At 42.9% G+C, this 22,643-nt stretch overlaps 1 protein-coding gene across 1 annotated transcript in view; it reads right to left on the bottom strand.

The window, feature by feature from the left end:
- LOC144773425 (glutamate carboxypeptidase 2-like) overlaps positions 1 to 22,443 on the bottom strand; it is a 508,326-nt gene extending 485,883 nt beyond the window's left edge. The window contains exon 1 of the mRNA XM_078658419.1: positions 22,166 to 22,443. Coding sequence (XP_078514545.1) covers positions 22,166 to 22,286 — 121 coding nt within the window. The 5' untranslated portion in view covers positions 22,287 to 22,443. The remainder of the gene's footprint in view (positions 1 to 22,165) is intronic.
- Positions 22,444 to 22,643: the final 200 nt, after the last annotated feature.

Consider the following 22,643-nt stretch of genomic DNA (forward strand, 5'->3'; position numbering starts at 1 on the left):
CAGATTGGTACCCCAGCTTAGTTAGACCACAGAGAACATATTTGCTTTAAAGAACCACAACTTAAATAAATGCCACATACTTTTTCTTGTGGTAATTTTTGTCACAAATGTATTGCCAACATAGGTAATCTGTGCATCAGTGGCAAACTGCTGGCACTAATCCGGAGAAAGCACAAACTGGTCCACTGGTATCCAATTTATATCACTAATATTTTTTAAGTTCAGCAAATTTAAAGGGTTCCCACCTTTCCAACAATTCCATCACTTTGATTTATAAAACAGCACATGTACAGGTTTCAACAAGTCAGAGCAAACCAGGCCAATCTCCACAGCTGCTTGGGATTCTACGTGTACCTGGAAGGATTAAAGAGTAGAGTCATTCTTTAGCTCATGCCTACTCTAATGTCTCTTTATGATTGTAGGCATTTCTTTGCACCTCCCAGTCCTTCTGCCTGGAGGTACGTGTTCCATACCGCTTAAGGATCATCCTGTAGCTTCACTGTGCAACTGTGAAGAGGAATTGCATTGAGCAACCTCCATTTTTTCCACATTTGTTCCTTAACTAGTCTGCTAATTTATCTTTCAAGATGCACAATAGATTTTGTTTTCCAAGCCTCAAATAATTTGGACCCCTTGGCCATTTTGCAATGACACAGCACTGTAGTAACAAACACTGTCAAATAACAATTCAAAATGCAAAAAGTCACACCAACATAACCAACAAAACAAATGGTTAGTGCACAGCACAATAATATAGTACAATATTAAAGAATTAAGCCCACTAAGGCGAGACTATCTTGGTAGAAGTGTTATTGTACACTGTTTTTTGTGCACGGCAGGACATATATAACGTTTATTTCAGGCTGTGAACCGTTCTTTCCTCATGCTCACTCTTTCTTAATTTTTTTTTTGGGTGCGCGCCTCGGTGCGTGCCCCGGTGCACGTACCGGTACGCGTACCCTGCAGAAAAAAGATTGACAGAGATTCTTTAAAAATATAGGTTTATTTTTATAAATTAAAGGTAGTTCTAAAAAGAACTGTTTTTTTATTCTTTTTGTTGTTTTATATTTTTTTTTATTTTTTTTTGAATTTTTTTTACTTTTTTTGGCTTTTCTGAACAGTTTTATATTTTTTTTGTATTTTTTATGGGGAGAAACAAAAAACAGGGAATTGTAAATGGCTCAACTGGAGTGAAAAAAAAAAAAAACAGAAAAAATTAGTGTTTTTTCGGGCACTTATGGATATCACCAGCACAGATGATAAGTTTTATACTTTGCTCACCATAGCAAAGTGTCTTTCCACAATATTTGCACACGATTTTAAAATCGTTAAATTTTGGTTGTATGATAGGCATCGTCTCTATTGCCTCTGAACCCGATAGAGTTGGTTCTTTGGATGTTGAGGGTCTGGATGTTGATGGGGGTAGCTTACTGCAGAGGTCCCTTACCTCTGCAGCAGAATAGTTGTTTGGGTGCAAACGCATCATGTGCCGAATCGTGGTATGATTCCCGAAGGAATATTTTTTGTTAGGGTTCCCCCTGGACAGCTCAGCACCACAAATCAAACAAGTCACCTTCGCAGCGTTGACTTTTTTGAAACCCCTTGGGATTTTGTAGAACTCCCATACGAAGTGCTCTTTTGGTTTGTAGGGCTGATTATCTTCAGGCAGGAAATGCCTTGTCTGTTCCTCCTCTTCATCATCCTCCTCCTCTTCTTCTTGACTACCAATGTGATCTTCTGGTGCTCTTTTTGATGGTGGTGGTGGTGTGGTGGGGCAGATGCTCCAGCTGCTGATATGACTGTAGCCATCTCTGTAAGGAAAAAGCAGGTCTTCCTCACTCAAATAACAAAGTGAAAATGAGGAAAAAAGGTAGGGGCTTTCATCATTTGGAAAACAAAAGTGTTCTTAACCAATGAAAAGTGTTATTTTCAAGTCACATGACCAGGGCTTTCATCATTTGGAAACCAAAAGTGTTGTGAACCAATGAAAAGTGTTATTTTCAAGTCACATGACCAGGGCTTTCATCATTTGGAAACCAAAAGTGTTGTGAACCAATAAAGTGTTATTTTCAGGTCACATGACCCGACGCGCTTACGCTACGCGCCCCGGGGCGCGTTGCTTAAGCGCGTCAGGACGTTTCGCGATCGTATGCGCTCGCGTGCTTCCGGGTGCGCTTACGCTGTGCGTCATATGAAGCATCACGCGGCTACGCGATACGTCACGATGTTGTTTTCGTTTGCGGGAATAGCGCTAACGGGACGCTCACCGGTACGCGCCCCGGGGCGCGCCGAAGGACTGCGCTTACCGGTGAGCGCATCGGTACGCGCCCCGGGAGTGCTCCGGGGCCCAAAAAAAAATATTACATAATTATACAATATAAAATTCGTTATAAAAAATATTACATTTCATACCTATAGAGAGTTGCTATTAAAAAACCTATTAAATTCACTGAAAAAAACCATAGGTTTCACACCAGTTATAGTTAGGAATTAGCATTTAAAAAACCTATTAAATTCACTGAAAAAAACATAGGTTTCACACCAGTTATAGTTAGCTGGAAATTTTACTCGCCTAAAACCATTGAAATTCCCACGTTATAGTTAGTTGGACTCACTATAACTTGCGCGTGCAATGCACTGCCTCTAAGCACTTTAAATTATTATTTTACTGTTTCACTGGGTTTGTCTCTTGGTACGCTCCCCGGTGCGCGTACCGGACGCTCCCCCCGCGAAAATCGAAAAAAAATAAAAAATGTTTTTGTCCCGCGGGACCCTTTTATGGCCCCCACATCAAACCTAGGGGGTCAGGGGGGGGTCTGCCCTGCCCCCTTTTGGTCATTTCCCCCTTTGTTTTTGCCACCTCTTGTGTCTCGATCCTACCGAGACACAAGATGGCGGCTGCTCCGGACTGTTTGGAATGTTTACAGACACCCGAGAGCCAATCAGCTTTCCGCGCGCAAACTCGCGTTGCGCGCTGGTACGCGCCCCGGTGCGCGTATCGGGGCGCGCTTATAGATATATATATTTTTTGAACCTAAATTATTCAAAATCCTCTGGAGCGCATATCTTGAGACATAGCAAAGGCACATCGGGCTACCAGTCCCTACAATTTTGCCAAGTTTGGTGAATATCCATTCAGCCGTTCGAGCTAAAAGTGAGTCCAACCGCCCTATGGAAATTAACATGGGGAAAACACGTTTTGGGACCCCCCTTTTATCTCGGCCCCCGCTTGACGAATCCCCCCCAAACTTTCAGGAAAGGAGCGGAGCACAGCGAGGCAAATTTGAGGAAAATTACAGGCAGATCCCTCGATCTGCGCCAAAGTTATTCCCAATAGAATGTTGCGGATTTCCTATGGAAAACAATCCTAACTATAACTACCTACTGGCGACCGCCAGTGGTAATATATATATATATATATTCCAAACTTTCCCAGTGCCTTGGTGCACAAAACCAGGAACACGGACTTGTTTCTAAGTCAGAATCAGATTTCTTTATTTTTCAAAAATACATGGAACGGTGCATGCCTCAGAAGCGTTTCGGACACGAGGCTGTGTCCTTGCTCACTTGACACTGACGCGTTTCGGGCACGAGGCTGTGTCCTTGCTCACTTGACAAACGAGGAGGCTGAACAGTGCAAATTTAAAACACCCCTCGCTCCAAAACCAAGGTATAGCAATAGAAAGTGGACTACAATAACAACAATGTAAGTGTCTAATACCGCGGCCATCTTAAATAATCTGTCGAACACAATGTCTGTCAATACATGATTGTATAATGCAAACCATCTGCACAAATGCCCTGTAAAACATATTATTACAAATCCTTAATGTTATTAGTCATGCCTACATATGTGTATAATATTAAATATATTAAAACAGCAACTTAAACAACAATACATATATGTACAACTCTATATACCGTATCATATATGATACGTAAAGTGCGTCGTGCAAAATTTCATATATATACAATATAATATACAATTTGATATATAATGCAATAATCACAATATGGCATGAGTGGATAATGTTAAAATCGTCATCTTGAGGAAAATTGAATTTTGCCTTGTCATGTGTCCCTACGTGTTCCCCATTATATGTTATATGTGCATGATCGATATGCATATGTCCCCCCTTGACCGAATAAAGACGCAATTATAGTTGTGTCCAACGTCAGTATGCCAGTTTCCAGTCTTCGTGAAAGCAACGAGTATTAGGCCTATGTTGCCAACGTTTTACATTGTGCACGTTAATTCATCGAGTTGTCCCCGATTCTAGGCCTCAAAGGGCCCGGACACCAGATTCAAGCTCCAGTCTCCTGAACCCACTCCGAGAAGCGATGCAGCCCCTCCCGCATCCCTGACCCTTCGCTTACTTTCTGCCAAGCAGCGCGGTGCCCGGCCTGGCCTGCCTGCCTGTCTGCCAAGAATATGTTATGCCTCTAGTTATCAGTTCAGCTCTTCGTCTTCACATTCCTAAAAGCTAACGAACCGCATAAACATCTTCAGCTATAGTCTAGTCTTCCTGTCTCCATGCAAGAGAATTACTGAATTAGTATTCATAGAAGATTCATAGCACACGCAATACACGTAGAATATATGCATGCACCAGCCTTAGTGTCAAGTAGCCTTTGCCCTGATGACATTTAGATTCTATCAACATGTACTCCAAACACCAGATATCAGATATGCTATAGGTACATGTCGTCCTGACATCCCAGACTTTAGTCTCCTCTTCTAGTGCAGAAGTCAGAGCCCCCAGTTCTCCCTAGTTACACGTCATGGCCCGTTTGCGTGCACCAGTAGGTTAAAGGTTCCAGCTGCCCAGGTAGCCCCCTCCATGTATCCACCCATTTATGACACTTCTGTGACGTTTTCATCACATGTCTACGTGCACGCCCTGTGCACGCCTTCTTTGTACGCCCATGTGTTCTTATCTCACGTTTGTCACTTGTTACGCCTACTGTATTCAATGCAATTGTAATGTTTTCCTATATATACTATGTAATGTTGATGAGACGTTGCAGCTGCCATTCTATTCCCTTGCATGCCACTTCATGGTCTTTAGGCTCGAGCCATCCGATTAAAGCCATTTCTGACTCAGATTCCACGGATCCTGCCTCTTATTTATTGAGCTATCTGTTTTGATTAATGTATAGAAAAATAGTACCGGTAATTAATTATTTATTTACCACATAAATGGCGCCCGAATAGGGACGAGCCCCTTCCCCACGCGCCGGCGATTTAACGCAGGCCCCCTGACCCTTCTACAGCCGTGACGGAACCTCTACCGTGCACGTGCAGATATTTCTGCTTCAAGTCTCCCTCAGGCCCACGAAGGAGACGGAGACTGCGGTCCGGCATCCAGACCAGGCGGTGAGGAAGGCGGGTCGTTCCGACCAGAGCCCATGTCGAGAGAGCAAGGTCCGAGGTATCCGGAGGCCCACCTGTAACCGAAGCCCGAAGCCCGAAGCGCATGCGTAGTGCGTAGCAGTAACCAGACGTCGTAGCAGTCCAGTCCAGTCCGAGGCCTTCAGTTTGCTTCCCGGTGAGTACTGTTGCTGGGGGTATCTAGACGGGTGTTCATTAATTTGTGCCCGGTCCTGACGGGTTTGGGTACACAGATCCGGTCCGACGTGTTCACCTAGGTGGATACGGTATGACGTGTCTCTTTAGGAGACCGGTATGTTCTGTACTGTTTTAGCAGTGCATCCAGTAATTCTATTAAGTCCGTTCTCGAGAAATTCAAGTATTATGTTTTCAATGTATCAGGTAGTATTCTGTTCGAACTGTTATTAATGTGTTCTTGATGTCGTGGTATGAATGATTGTTTTGCTATTCATTACTGTGTTTTCATTGTGTATTGTATTCAAGTTCAAGCACGGTTCAAATATGCCGCTGTTTTCGAAATTACGTCAGATAAAAACCAGAAAAGGGTTACTCGAAGAATCAGTTCCTGTCCCTCCTAGGGACAGTCCTGGACATTTCATGTATCACAAGCATGGCTGAGATGCCATATTGTATCTAGATTTATGGGCTGATTATACTCAGCATCTTGAAGAGAAATATAGATGGCCTGTTTCAGGAACATGGGATGCCGAGTGCATCATGCGAGTAGAAGAAGCATTATGGAAAAAGAAAGCCAGACAGTCCCAGAAAGATGCCATAGAGTTATGGCGTAAAGAATCTCATAGAAGAACCGAGAAAGAATTCAGAAAAGCAGAATTAAGTAAAGAATCCTCAGAAAAAGCCCAAGAAAGGGAATTAATCGAAGAAGGTGAACGAGTTAGAGCAGAACAGTCAGACAGACAGAGAAATGCCCTTATTAAAGGTATGTATCCTCTTCTCGCCGAGGGTTTGCCGAAGGCGACCCCGGAAGCACTCCATAATTTACCGCCACCCTTGGTTCCGACTAAGCTGCGTCATAAACCGACTGCAGCCGAAATTTTTCTTTCTTCCTATTTAGACGACACTGTCCCAGAATATGCTAATACAGATCCTACCCCGCCAGTTCAAGTTCAAGTCCAGCCCCCTGTTAATAATGTAATTCCTGTGCTTCCAGTCGTTGGTCCTGTCCATGCGCCAGCACCCCAGGATCAACCCACATTACGTACCCCTACGGTACCAGTTACGTTACCAGCAGCCGCACATCCAGTATTAATTGACGATTCCAGTTCAGGAGGGGCAGGGGGAGGTGCTCCTACCACCCCGCCTCAAACAAAGCGCCTGACGCTGAGAGATGCCGCATTACAGCGTACGCCAAAAGTGGCTACGTATGAAGCCCTCAGGAAGTTCCTTACTGATTGTAGATATGATTCAGTGCCAGGCGAAGATCACATGATATTATACTCCGTACGTTTACGACGAGTTGCAAACTTCTTGATCACCATATCAGATATGAAAGAACATTTAGACAGAATATATCATTTTATCCGAACAGGGGAGAACCCAGGAAGTATTCATGAAGCTATGGCACACAGGAAAGTCGAGATTCAAGACATGATTTTGCAATTTCTGATAAATTGTTTAATAAGAGAACAGGATCATCCTGATAAAAGTCCAGAAGAGATGAAAGTCCTGACAAGATGGAGTGACAATATAGCAGACGGAAAACACAAGACACAAAATAGTATAGAAACCATGTACAGAAAGATCCGTAAAGAAATCATAAGTATACACCAAAAAGAGAAAGCAAGAATAGTAGCAGACAAAGAGAATGATTCTTCAGACGAAGATGTAGACACCGAGAATCCCAGCAGAATAGCGTATGTAGGTAGAACGAGACTTTCCGATAGACACACACGTCTAGATTACAAGAAAGCTTTTCCTCCTCCTGTACCGGAACCGTGTTCTCTTGAACAAGTATTCCAGGTTACCGATAAAGTTCTGAAATTACGAATAGGTTACAGTGAACTTAGTACCATGCATGAACAAGAACTAGCCCGATCAGCAGTCCGATGGGTTAGTGATTCTGTCACGTTTCCAGACGAAGTAGTGGCCCAAATGTTTCTGAAACTGCCCCCAGCCGAGCAGCGACTGGTGGGTATGTACATGATCCAGCACCTCATCACACTGTACGAGAGTCAGCATTCTGATCCAGGTCCCTTATATACTATATTGAACGAGTTACTACTAAACAGATGGAAAGGTCTAGGTACCGATCTAATTAGCGTCATTTTAGAACAGCGTCACAAATACAGAACGTTCCTGACTCCGCATTTTGTTCCAGTTTCACCTCCCTTCTACATAGACCGACAGAATCCGTTACGAGAAGTGCATCCAGTTAAGGGAGAGGGGGGTAATCTCGAACGAGTATTTGTTTACACCCCTATCACGAAAATAGAACTACTAGAAATGAAAAAGTTAATACCCTGTCACGATAAAGATCCAGCAGGGTTCCATCGAGAATTAAAGGATATGCTCCGTATGGGAGAATACACGAATCCTGATATCATAAAAATGTTAAAGGTCCTGTTGCCTGCGGGCATATATGAAAAACTTAAAGAAAAAGAATGGGAGGTGGGAGAGAAAAAGATAGATTGGACCGCATTAGAGACTGAAGATAATGCACGAGTCCCAGGTACTGGTCTTGGGGATAAAGCCAAAGAATTGCCCGAACTGTTAATACAGGTCTTGCCAAGATTACTAGCCACGAAAAAGGAAGATTGGGATGCCATCTCAGCCTGTAAACAGAAGACACTAGTGATTTTTATTCCAGATTTGAGAAATGTTTCATTATTAATAGCGGTCTGAAAACAAGTAGTGAGTCGTATCCACATCTTTTTGTTACCAAACTAGTTGAGAATTCTTTACCGCAAGTTAAGAATAGAGTATTGAAAGTCGAGAGTACTTGGCAAGCTAATACCCCATCTCAAATGCTCCAGATGCTACAATACCACCAGAACAGAATCAGGGAAGAGCAAGAACACGAAAGAAGACGTATGAAAGACACGAAAATGAAAGTACTAGTTGCACAGTCTGTTCAACCAGATAGTCAGAAGAGGGGTCCGAACCAGACTAGTCATTCTGCAGCTCCTGTTAAAGGGACCTGCAATTACTGTAAACAGCCAGGTCATTATATAAACGAATGTGCAGTTCTGAAACACAACATAGCTACAGGTAAGACGAAAGAGAGACCACGTCCTCCTAGACAAGAACAAGTTCCGCAGAATGCCCAGCCACCGCAGAACGCACAACAGAGAGTTACAGTACCGCAGCCTATAGCTGCCACACAACACGTTACACAACAGATGTACCAGTACGCACAGTCAGATTGTCCAGAATATCAACAGTATTCATGAAACAGCCTAGAGAGGGAGGTTGGCTTGCCTCTCATCGAGGTTCCTGTAGATCAAGAGGGTCCCTATGTATACAGTCAAGTATTAGGGAAAGACAGAAAGTTTCTGATTGATACAGGGGCAAGTAGGACTACCATCAGTCATGACGAGGTTCCAGGGGCTCCACTCTCAGGCTCAAGAAACGTTTCCCTGGGATTTTCAGGAAAGCCTATTGTTAATGAAATATCGAAACCAGTTTCTCTAGAAGTTGGTCCATTGTCCCGAACTACAGACTTGTTACTTACGAAATCCTGTCCTGAAAATGTACTAGGTATTAAGACATTGAAAGAGTTAGGTGCAGTAATATGTTGTTCCCCAGAAGGTGTGAGATTGTTTTTACGTGATTTTAAAGGTCATTATGTGTTACGAGATTTTGATCCAAGATTACTGAATGTACCACAGCATTTATGGGCGCAAGGTCCAACTGATGTAGGGTGTATGCACATTACACCCTATCGTGTCACTCTGAAACAAGGTGTTGTATTACCACGAATCCGACAGTACAATTTGCCACCTGAGGCTGTAACAGCCTTATCGAAAATTATTGACGAGCTCATTGCTCAAGGAGTGGTTGTAGAAACTGACTCCAATGTATGTAATTCCCCTATCATTCCGATTCTTAAACGTACTGATCCAAATGCACCTCCAGTTTATCGATTAGTGATTGATCTTCGAGAACTTAATAAATGTATCATACCCCAGTACCCAGTGGTTCCAGATATTTCCTCCCTATTGACTGCCATTGATTCTGAAGCTACGTTCTTTACTGTCATTGATCTCAAGAACGCATTCTTTAGTGTCCCCATTCATCCAGACAGCCAGTTTCTTTTCGGATTCTGTTTAAATGGAAGAAGTTATAAATTCACACGAGCTCCTCAAGGTTTCACAGAAAGCCCTAGTATTTACAGTCAAGCACTTAAAAGACAACTAGACAGTATTCACATGCCAACTGACACTGCCCTGCTCCAGTATGTCGATGATCTATTGATTACAGCCCGTACAGAACGTGACTGCGAACGTGCGTCACTTACAGTCCTATATTTTCTGGCCGAGATGGGGCACAAGGTGTCCCCTTCCAAACTACAATTCTGTGTCCAGCAAGTGGTATACCTTGGACACTTACTGTCCAAGTGGGGTAGACAGTTGACACCTGACCGTATCCAGTTAATAGCACATCTTCCACAGCCCAAGACCCAGAAGGAGGTACGAGCTTTTATCGGCCTCACTTCTTACTGCAGACAATGGATTCCTCAGTATGCATATCTAGCTAAACCACTGATACAGTTAACGACACAGGAGGCAGCCACATCGACTGTCCTCCCTTGGACCCAGGAACATACACTTGTTTTTAACGAGTTAAAGAAAGCTTTATGTAATGCACCTGTGTTAGCGACACCAAACTACAGTAAGCCTTTTACACTTTTTGTTACTGAACATGATGGTACAGCATTATCTGTTCTCACACAAGATCAAGCAGGACAACACAAGCCTTGTGCTTATTTTTCTAGCACATTAGATCCAGTAGCCCAGGCTCTGCCTGCGTGCCTCAAGTCAGTTGCAGCCACAGCTCTAGCTATCAGACAAAGTGATTCCATAGTGTTAGGACACTCCCTGACAGTACAAGTTCCACACTCCGTGGAAGTTCTTTTAAACCGAACACAGACTCAGCACTTGACAATTGCACGATTAACAGGATATGAACTGACACTGTTTCAGCCACACATAGAAATCAGACGCTGCAATATTTTAAATCCTGCTACACTGTTACCCTCGAGTACATCGAATCCTGCCACACATGATTGCGTGGAAGTTATTAACATCATGACGAAGCCAAGACAAGACTTGACTGACATTGCATTACCTGATCCCGACCTGACACTTTATGTGGATGGTTCATGTATGAGAACAAGTACAGGAGAGTTAGTAGCCACGTATGCAGTGACTACTGAAACTGAAGTTATAGAAACACATCGTATTGACACCCTGTCCGCTCAAGCAGCAGAGCTTGTCGCTCTGACCCAAGCCTGCATACGAGCCAAGAACCTGAAAGTAAACATATACACAGATTCACGTTACGCATTCGGAGTCGTACACGACTTTGGAGTACTCTGGCAAGAAAGAGGTTTCATGACCTCTCATGGAGCCAAGATTCAGCATGGCCCCCTCATTCAAGCTCTGTTAGAAGCAATACATTTACCGAAAGCCATTGCCGTTATGAAGTGCAAAGCACATACGAAAGCCACTGACACCATTTCTCAAGGTAACGATCTAGCAGATCGAACAGCCAAGCTTACTGCCCAGACTCCAGACATTCCAGTTAACACGATCAAGATACATATTCCAGATCAGACTACTTGTATGACAGTTAAAGACCCTACACGAGATATACTAGACATACAGTCACATGCAACTCCCGATGAAATTAAGAAATGGTCTGAACAAGGAGGGGTCCAGACAGATCAGGGATGGTTGACGAAGGGAAAAGCCACATGGTTCCTCCCCGACTCTATGGTTCAAGTCATTATTAACACCGCACATAGTCCAGCACATTTAGGAGAGAAAGCCATGTTAGACAGCATCCAGGACATTTGGTTTAACAAGCATTTACGAGCAGCAGCCAAACAGAAAGTACGTACCTGTATGATATGTTGTCAGTTCAATCCAGGAAAAGGCGTTCCGGTGGAACAAGGTGGATTCCATCCTCCTGACCACCCTTTTGAAGTCCTCCAGATGGATTATATTCAGATGGATCGATGTCGAGGTTTCAAGTATGTCCTCGTAGTTGTATGCGCTTTGTCCAGATGGACAGAAGCATATCCAGTCCCAGATTACACTGCCGCGACCACTGCCAGGCAGTTGGTTTGTGAGTACTTTCCCCGCTATGGTTTGCCCAGGGTCGTGTATTCAGACAACGGCCAGCCATTCTCATCCGAACTCATGAAACAAGTATCTCTTCTGTTAGGGTACCAGTGGAAGTTCCATTGTGTACGACACCCCGAGGCAGCTGGCCTCGTCGAGAGACATAATCAGACTCTGAAAATCCGCATTGCCAAGGTTTGCGCGGAAAAAGGCGTAGATTGGATGGTAGCTCTGCCAGTCGCCCTTTTTTATATGAGAATGGTCGCACACTCCCGTTCAGGTCTGTCCCCTTTTGAGGTTATATTCGGTCGTCCCCCGAACATGTGGGGTACACCAATGCCACGTAAAATTACAGATGTTGACAGTAATATGCTGACAGATTACCTGGCTTCCTTGATGTCTGCACTACTCTCTTGTCGTTCACAGGTCGCTGCTGCCTTTCCAGACAACACGCAAGTGAAACCGCACGAGGTCGTTCCAGGCGATTTAGTATTGATAAGAAACTTTGATCGTTCAAGTCCGCTGGAGCCCCGCTGGAAAGAACCGAAGCTCGTTCTGATGACCACAAGGACTGCAATCAAGGTGGAGGGCCGCAAAGGCTGGATTCATTCCAGTCACGTTAAACGATTTCATGGACTCCGTCCAAAGACTTTTTTCAAAGACTGCCCCGTTCTCAAGGACTGCCCAGATACTGACTCTAAACTTCCCCTGTTAGAGAAAACTCCGCAGCAGGAGTATAAACTAAAACTGAGGTCTAGCAAGTCAGACAGTTTAATTGTTTAAGTCCCTCTCGGGTGAAGCGGTTAGACAGGTTCCTGACATGTATGAGATAGACCCCCATAGTGAGAGAGTTAGTCGAAACTCTAAGAAAATACGTTATTGTAAAAATGTACGCAGTCGATGCGTGATCACGTTACTGTTTATGTTATTTCTGAGTCTTACGGTTACATGCATAAGTTATGTTTTACATGTATATTTTCCTCCTATTGATTCACATGTACATTTGTCTTCTAATGATACAGTAGAGCACACTTTTAGTGAACTACCTCCTCACGAGTTATCCTACAGACTTGCCATGCGCAACAATACTTTTATCCGAATGTTACACTATTCACACCAGACCAGCAATGCCACTAATTGTTGGGTGTGTGGTCGACTCCCCCCTTTCCAGACACCGAAGGGAGTTCTGCCACTCTTCCCCTATCCGTTTTCACATAATGGTTCGTGTGGAGCATGGTTTACGATAACGTCATCCTCAGACGATAAGTCCCTTTTGAATAGAACATGTTTCCCAGACAAGGAAGGACTTTCCCATAGAACAGGGTTAGATCTAGAAAATGAAGTATATGATCTAGGTAATTATTCCTCGAATTTCATGGTTTTGAATGTTCAGTCCGAGACTACTCCAGATTTGCCTACTATTACAGTCCTACCAGTAAAAGGCGAATTATGTGTCAGAAAGAATGGTTCAGTACATCTAGGACATAGTGATTGTACTACTGTGGTCGAGTATAGTGACAGTGGGAAATCTAATTTCAAAGCCTCACGTCATTCGTATTTTGTGTGTGGTCAGACCGCATATGTACGTCTGCCCCTAGATTGGGATGGAACATGTTACATTGCCTTCCTACTGCCACCAGTTTTCCTAGCCCCATCCGATTATCACAGAAATACACATCTAGTACACGTTAGACATAGAAGGGAGACTGAGTCCCCAATTGTCGATCAAACTGAAACTGCCTTAGAACAGTATCAAGACTTCAATAAAGGTTTCTTTTTCTTTATAGGTCCAGTCCAGAATAGTAAGCTAATACGTAGGCTAACCAGAACCCTTGAAGCAGTAGTGAATGAGACTACTTCCGCTCTAGGTAACTTAACTGAAGAACAATCTGCTATGAGATTTGTTGTCCTTCAAAATCGTCTCGTCCTTGACGTCATACTGGCCGATAGGGGCGGAGCTTGTAGAGTCATCGGATCTAGTTGCTGCATTTTCATTCCTAATAACGCACCGTCTGTTTATTCAGCTATAACCAGACTTCATAAAATAGCCCATCAGTTGCACCAGAATCCAGGCACCTGGACATGGTCAGGTTGGCTCTGGAGTATAATATCTGCCTGGGGATGGAAAGTATTGTCATTCCTAGGAATAGTAGTAATGATCATATTCAGTTGTTGTTTATGTTTACAATGTGGCCCTGCGATTTGCGGCTTGTGCGCTACCTCTTGTATTCCTAGTCCTAAGTCCCGGTCCAAGAAAATTTGAGACGAGCAAATGATGCTATATGAACAGATAGATGGTATCATGAATATTGATGTTTCCTGAAGGAAACGTAGGGCACAAGGAGGGAATGAGGAAAATTGAATTTTGCCTTGTCATGTGTCCCTACGTGTTCCCCATTATATGTTATATGTGCATGATCGATATGCATATGTCCCCCCTTGACCGAATAAAGACACAATTATAGTTGTGTCCAACGTCAGTATGCCAGTTTCCAGTCTTCGTGAAAGCAACGAGTATTAGGCCTATGTTGCCAATGTTTTACATTGTGCACGTTAATTCATCGAGTTGTCCCCGATTCTAGGCCTCAAAGGGCCCGGACACCAGATTCAAGCTCCAGTCTCCTGAACCCACTCCGAGGAGCGATGCAGCCCCTCCCGCATCCCTGACCCTTCGCTTACTTTCTGCCAAGCAGCGCGGTGCCCGGCCTGGCCTGCCTGCCTGTCTGCCAAGAATATGTTATGCCTCTAGTTATCAGTTCAGCTCTTCGTCTTCACATTCCTAAAAGCTAACAAACCGCATAAACATCTTCAGCTATAGTCTAGTCTTTCTGTCTCCATGCAAGAGAATTACTGAATTAGTATTCATAGAAGATTCATAGCACACGCAATACACGTAGAATATATGCATGCACCAGCCTTAGTGTCAAGTAGCCTTTGCCCTGATGACATTTAGATTCTATCAACATGTACTCCAAACACCAGATATCAGATATGCTATAGGTACATGTCGTCCTGACATCCCAGACTTTAGTCTCCTCTTCTAGTGCAGAAGTCAGAGCCCCCAGTTCTCCCTAGTTACACGTCATGGCCCGTTTGCGCGCACCAGTAGGTTAAAGGTTCCAGCTGCCCAGGTAGCCCCCTCCATGTATCCACCCATTTATGACACTTCTGTGACGTTTTCATCACATGTCTACGTGCACGCCCTGTGCACGCCTTCTTTGTACGCCCATGTGTTCTTATCTCACGTTTGTCACTTGTTACGCCTACTGTATTCAATGCAATTGTAATGTTTTCCTATATATACTATGTAATGTTGATGAGACGTTGCAGCTGCCATTCTATTCCCTTGCATGCCACTTCATGGTCTTTAGGCTCGAGCCATCCGATTAAAGCCATTTCTGACTCAGATTCCACGGATCCTGCCTCTTATTTATTGAGCTATCTGTTTTGATTAATGTATAGAAAAATAGTACCGGTAATTAATTATTTATTTACCACAATCTGATGTGCAAAAGTGCAAGTAATTAAGCTTATGAAACCAGAATGATCGACAGTCAGATAGTTGGTTAATAGAATGTACAAATACATGGGAGAACATACGAAGCTAAAGTGCCAGTGCAAAATAATATTCCTTGTCAGCTGTCACTGCATAAATGCAAGCAGCTATATAAATCTCGTAGGGTATGTCCCAAATACCGAGACAATATATCCATACAAATATGAAAAGTAAACTAAGGATAAATAGCAACACTATAAGAAAGCAAAAAACCCCCACAGGTCCTCCTACATAATTAGATGTCAGAATGTTAAATACTATCTTGCTAAAAATAACCAAAAGACGCGAATCTATAAAATAATCAAATAAAAGGTGTGTAGTGCTATGTGAAAACTAAATTAAATGAATAGATAAGCATGTATAATGCAAAAAATAATAACACAGCATAGCAATCAGCCGATTACTATTGTAGTCATTTGCCTAGATAGGTACAGGGAGAAGGAATCATATTCAAATATATAACTGAGAACTGTAAATAAATCTAATTCATGAGTATCTACATAAGTTCATAAGGGTAAGTACTACCGAATGTCTCTGACAGATGGTCTGACTGATGGTATATGCTATGTCGAGCCAGACTCTCACAGGAAATTATAAATATCTTCCCCCAAGTTCAAACCTGCAGGTGCCTTACTGTTCAGGTTGACTATGTACTTGGACTCCAGCTGTCTAATATATATATATTACTTTCCACACTTGCCAAAGCTTAGGATGCACCAGTAAAACCTCCGTCAAATAAGGCAACAGCGCCGTTAGTCTGAAACGCGTAAGGCAAATTGATTGAACCCGTGTATCTGCTGACGGCGCTGTTGCCTTATTTGACAGAGGTTTTACTGATGGAAAGTGCACCCTAAGCTTTGGCAAGTGTGGAAAGGAATAAATAACACGGCATGCCAGCCGTGAGGATTGCACTACGGCAGACAACAGCGGGCCGATGGGCTCTCTATTTTGGGAGTGAGTGCCGGTCCATCAGTTTGGCAGAGAATATTTTTCACAACGCTGAATGCTGATCATGGGGAGCCCACTAATGGCTGTATTTTGATGTTATAACTAATATGAGTTGGCAGCGGTGAGTTTTATTACGAACTGTGGTATTTATCTAAAGACTACTGATCCCAGAATGCAATTTTGAGACTACGTGAAGCTGCACCTGTGGGCAATAAAAGGTACTAGTGAAATGCTTCAGAAGTCTTTTACCATTTACTTTGCTGCCAATCATGCCTGTGATCAAGGACGTACAATAGTCTGAAACGCGTAAGGCAAATTGATTGAACCCGTGCATCTGCTGATGGCGCGGGGTTGCCTTATTTGACGTAGGTTTTACTAAAGGAAAGTGCATCCTAAGCTTTGGCAAGTGTGGAAAGGAATATATATATATACATATATATATATTACCTACTGGCGGTCGCCAGTAGGTATATATAGTTAGGATTTTTTCTCTATGGGATTTTTGAAAATTCTATGTCTAATAACTTTGGCGTTTGTGGACGGAATTGGCTGAAATTTTCAGGAAAATGGCACATTTTGTTTCTGAGCAGCCCCTGAAAATTTTGGGGGGGTTCGTCAAGGGGGGGCCGAGAAAAAAGGGGGGTCCCAAAACGCGTTTTTCCCATGTTAATTTCCATAGGGCGGTTGGCCTCACTTTTAGCCCGAACGGCTGAATGGATTTGCACGAAACTTGGCAAAATTGTAGGGACTGGTAGCCCGATGTGCCTTTTGTAGGTCTCAATATATGTGCTCCAGTGGATTTTGAGAAATTAACGTTTAAAAAAAGATATATATCTGTAAGCGCGCTCTGGGCAGCGCTCCAGGACGCGTACTTTTCGCGCAACGGAGCTTTGTGAAGCGAAGCTGATTGGTTCTCTGGCGTCTGTCAACATTCCAAAAAGTCCGTAGCGGCCGCCATCTTGTCTCTCGGTAGGATCGAGAGACAAGAGGAGGCCAAAACAAAGGGGCAAATAACCATAAGGGGGCATAGTAGATCCTCCCTGACCCCCTAGGTTTAATGTGGAGGCTTTAAAACGGCCCCGCGGGGCAAAAAAAAAAAAATTTTTTTTTTGTTTTTTTGCGTGGGTAGCGCCCGGTCCGGGAACCGGGAAGCTTTCTGGGCAGCGTACTGCAATGAAAAATTAATGATAGACTTTTCAAATACTGTTGTTAATTGATTGTTGGTTTTGTTGATTATTTTTTATTTCTTTTAATTTTTTAAGGATTGTTTATTGTGTTTAATAATTTATTAAACTTTCTAACGCGGCACGTCATATGACACATTACGCGACAACACAGGTCCAGAATATAGTCAAAATGTCTCCACCAACCAGCGGACGGCACACAACCCCTTTCAGCAGGCTAAATAGTTCTGTTAAATGACAACAGAAGGGACAGGCAACAAGAACCATCAGTCAAAGAGGGGAGGGCAAGTTCTTCTCTACCGGGTCACGTTGGAGCGCTACCGGAACTGATCGAATTGGTAGTCTACAGTGTTTCTGGATGTTTCAGACTGAAGCTGGCGTTAGCATGAGAGCACCACCATTTCGTAGCTCCGTCGTGGCCATTCCACGAGCAATCATGCTAGGCGCTCCCCACCAGAAGCCTGCGGGAGTCGGGGGCCCCCAAGACTTTTGTAGAATCTTCAAGGATGAGGGGACGCTTTCGAGAATGGAGCCCAAGCTCTAGCAGACAAGCGTCCGAGTTCCAAGGTGTCGCAGGCCCATTTTAGTGGACCACGCCCAAATCTGAAGAGATGGCCGCCATTTTGAGAGTCCTGTGGCAGCCGCCTATCGCTGTACCGCAAGAGCGGGAGCAACTCAAGTACATGGTGAGCGAGACGCTGTAGTCGAAAGAGCGGGTGGTAAACAGCTGAATAGCGGAAGAGGCACAGTGTAGCAAAAGCGGGCTGAATGGCAAATGAAACGGAAATGGGGTGCCCCACTACAGCGTGTCTTTAGGTGAAACGGATTGTGGGACAAGGTGAAGAATGGAAGAGTCACCAAAAGGAAAAAAGTTCCGCTTGACCCCGGGAGCCGGCCACCTATGTCGGGGGCGATCTCAGGCCACACCAGGGCAACACGACTTGGGGAGGGGGCCGGAGCCAAGCGCCCCCTCCGAGTCCGCAACATGACACCGTCCCTCGGGGGCCTCCGTCAAGCGGTTCAGGGTGGCACCGCATCACAACAGCCCCCACTTACTTTAAGAATAGTGAAGATGAAGCAATTGCAAATAGGCTTCAGACAATGTTACAAGCACTCCTCAAAACTTTGAACTTTCAGAGTGCATGAGTTGGGACAGCGAGGGGTGATTTGGTTTCTCGGACTGTTTTTCTGGTCTCTCACCACTGGCATACTTTAACGTTTTCTTGTTTCTAGGACATTAATAGGTTTTATCATTACGTTATGTTATCGTTTCTTTGTTTGTTGTTTAATAAAAGTTCATGTTCATCAGTGGCCTACTGATTTTCGTTTTCCTATTTTTTTCTTTCCAGGTTGTTTCATGGTAAAGTTTCTGTTAACAGGATACAGTGATCACTTCGTTATTATTGCATATGTCCTTTTCACTAGGGGTGCTCTCTGGTCGGGCCAGATGACGTATCTCTAGTAAATGGTCCGGGTGAAAAAGGTGCATCAATCAGTGGGGAGTAGATAGGCATGACAGATTACAACGGGGGAGAAAGGTCCGCATTACGTACCCTTTCACTACTTGCAAAGATTTTCCTACGTTTATTTGCAAACAGGGAATACCTCCAAAAAGAACTAATTCCCAAACAGTCAATGTTCGGACAATCAATCAATCAATGAGGAATGAAATAGGTACGACGTGTTAAAGGCTTGCGTTACCTACCCTTCACTATCTGCAAAGGGAGAGAGAATATTCCTATTCTTCCTCGTTTGCAGGTAGAGAAGATCCTTAAGAGAATTAACTTCGAACAATTCAATGCTCGATTGAAACAATCAACAAGGGGTACTGTGAACACAAATGAACGCCGCTTATGTACATACGCATTGCTATTTTCAACAGGTTGTTCCTAATGTTTCTATTTTAGCGAGGTCAAAAAGAGATCCCATTAGTGGCCTACTGATTTTGCTCGATTCCTTTTGTTTTTTTACACGATTTTTCGCTATCTGCAAAGACTAAACAGAGTATTGCGACTCTGTGCTTGTTTGTAAATAGAGAATGAACCAAAGAGAACAATCAATCAAATGGAGAGAGAAGCAGGCACGACGTATTACAAAGGGGGCAAAGGGCTGCGTTAACTACCCTTCACTATCTGCAAAGAGAGAGTACTCCTAATAGAAATGAGGGGTGGGGGGCAGTATTCAAAGCAGATCAGTGTGCATAAACACGAAAATGTTTTTACTTACCACGTACTTGACATTCGACAGCTTATGATATTTGCTATTAAAAAACCATTGAAATTCACTGAAAAAACCATAGGTTATAGACCATATATAGTTAGGAATTAGCATTTACAAAACCTTGAAAATTCACTGAAAAAACCATAGGTTATAGACCATATATAGTTAGGAATTAGCATTTAAAAAACCTTATTTTACTCACACAAAACCATTGAAATTCCATATATAGTTAGTTGCACTAACTATATATCGCGCACCCGCAATCCACTGCTGATGATGTCACATATTACATCATTCATGACATGGTCAGTGACATCACTGATGACATCACTGATGACATCTCAAATGACATCACTGATGACATCATTGATGACATCTCAAATGACATCACTGATGACATCACTGATGACATCTCATTTGACATCAATGACCACATCACTGATGATATCATTCATGTGACAATACAATGCATCTCCTCACACTTTAATATAACCTCTGTTACACCCAGTGTTAAATACAGAGTATAATTTTTGAAACCATTGACACACCAATACTAGTTACTACATACACACTCAGTGATTCCTATGTTTACACACACATTCACTCATTTACCCATACAATCATTCATACATACAATCACTCATCTTTACAACACTATCATATGCACTCATACACCTATACAGACACTCACAGTCTGCCACTCATCCATGGAGTTACTCACACACCTAGTCAGTCCTGTAAATAATCAATCACACTTCCATTTTCTAATCTATACAGTTAAACATAGAGCACCTTACATTTTGAAACATATACTAACACATACTTACTCTCTTATGCAATCATTGATACAAGTACACATTGATCTGCACAGTCACACACCTCCCAGCCAGCCACACACACACTCAGTCTCCCATACAAATACTTGGGCAATCAATCAATAACCCATATAGTTACTCATATAGCTACTGACCAACACATGCAGCAGTTTACAGAACAACAGACATAATGATGCACAAATTAAGACAGTTTAGTCACTAACCCATGCACTCAGTGAGACACATTTAATCACTCACTCATACAGTCAGTCACGCACCTACTAAATCCTTCATCCAGACACTTCTACATCTACTCATTCTTCAATATGTAAAACATATTTAAACTTTTCAGAAACACACAGTCACTGGATGATGTCATCAGTGATGTCATTTGAGATGTCATCAGTGATGTCATCAGTGATGTCACTGACCATGTCATGAATGATGTAATATGTGACATCATCAGCAGTGGATTGCGGGTGCGCGATATATAGTTAGTGCAACTAACTATATATGGAATTTCAATGGTTTTGTGTGAGTAAAATAAGGTTTTTTAAATGCTAATTCCTAACTATATATGGTCTATAACCTATGGTTTTTTCAGTGAATTTTCAAGGTTTTGTAAATGCTAATTCCTAACTATATATGGTCTATAACCTATGGTTTTTTCAGTGAATATATATATATATATATATATATATATATATATATATATGTATATATGTATATATATATATATATATATATATATATATATATATATATATTTCACTAAAAAAACAAAGGCTATAGGAACATTGTAGTTAGCAAATAGAATTTAAAAAACATTAGAAATTCACTAAAAAAACCTAAAGGTTACAGGGACGTTATAGTTAGGCTGCCATTTCACTCATAAAAAAACAGTGAAAGTCAGCGGTTACAGTTACCTGAGTTAACTATAACTTGCAACCCACAATGCAATGCTTATGATCTCACACATTACATCACTCATGACATGGTCAGTGATATCACTGATGACATCTCAAATGACATCAGGGATTAGATCATCCAGTGACTGTGAATGTTTCTAATAAGTTTATGAGTGTTTATGAGGTAGCGGTACCCGGGGCTGCGGGGGTTCGAGCAGCCCCCGCATTATTAATTCAATTGCCCGTGGACCTGGCCCAATAAAATAAAAGATTTGACCAGAAGGATACGATACCCAAACTGCAGATATGTAATCCTTTTATTGTGCTTTCATTACCCTTGCAGTGTCTTTCTGGGTATGTACTACCACTAGTTTGAACATCAGACACTTTGAGTTGCATTGTGTGTATTATGCCTTGATAAATAAAGATTGTATACCCCTCTGTTCGTTTCGCCCTTGATGTTTTCCCTGCACCAACCTCGACTCTCTCTCCCCCCCCCCCCCCCCCCCCATGCTCCTCGCTCCTCACCCCCTCTAAAGGGCATGCATCATTTTGTCATGCCTACTTTATTTATCCCTTGTATTTCTCAAAAATAGGTATCATAGTGGAGTTCAAGCATAGCTGACCCGTGTCACGTTAAACGCTTACGAAAACCGTTTACATTTTTATTAACCAATAGCACTTTGGAATAACTGCGCACATACTTATGATCGCAAACGGGAAACTAAAAAGTCCACAATGTAACATGCGTTTGATTAAAAAGCTATGACTGAATAAACTAACTGTAAAGCTATTTATCCGCTGCCTTCGTAAATATGTACATTAAAATAAACAAACCAAGAACGAAGCCCAAACTGAATAGTCCTGCTGCACCGAACACTGCTATGAAGATGAGGCGGGGGCTAGGGCGCTTCCTCAGCCGGTCCAGTTCATACTCTTCGTCAAGGGGCGCCAACATGTTTCTGGAACCTCTCTCCGTATTCCCGGTTCTGAAATGTTCTGGGACAGACCAGGGAGCCGACAGCAGAGTCGGGAAATGTCAGCGCTTCTGCTGCCCGGTCCAAAAGTCCTTGTATTGTAAGAGCCTAAGCTGAAACAACGGAATGTTGCTAACCACGCGGTTCCTAGTACCCTCCCGTCTTTAATCATCCAGGGAGGTTGATAGGGTCAAAGTTCGACTTTCCTTATCGTGCTGCAGTTTTTAAGGAGCGCATTCTTGAAAACAGATTGCCACAACGTGTGCAGATAACGAACTCAACCATCAACAATACAGACAGTCACGGAATGTTGCATGTACCTAGCACTGCCCAGTACA

The sequence above is a fragment of the Lissotriton helveticus genome, chromosome 8 (genome assembly GCF_964261635.1).
Source record: "Lissotriton helveticus chromosome 8, aLisHel1.1, whole genome shotgun sequence".
Taxonomy (NCBI): Eukaryota; Metazoa; Chordata; class Amphibia; order Caudata; family Salamandridae; genus Lissotriton; species Lissotriton helveticus.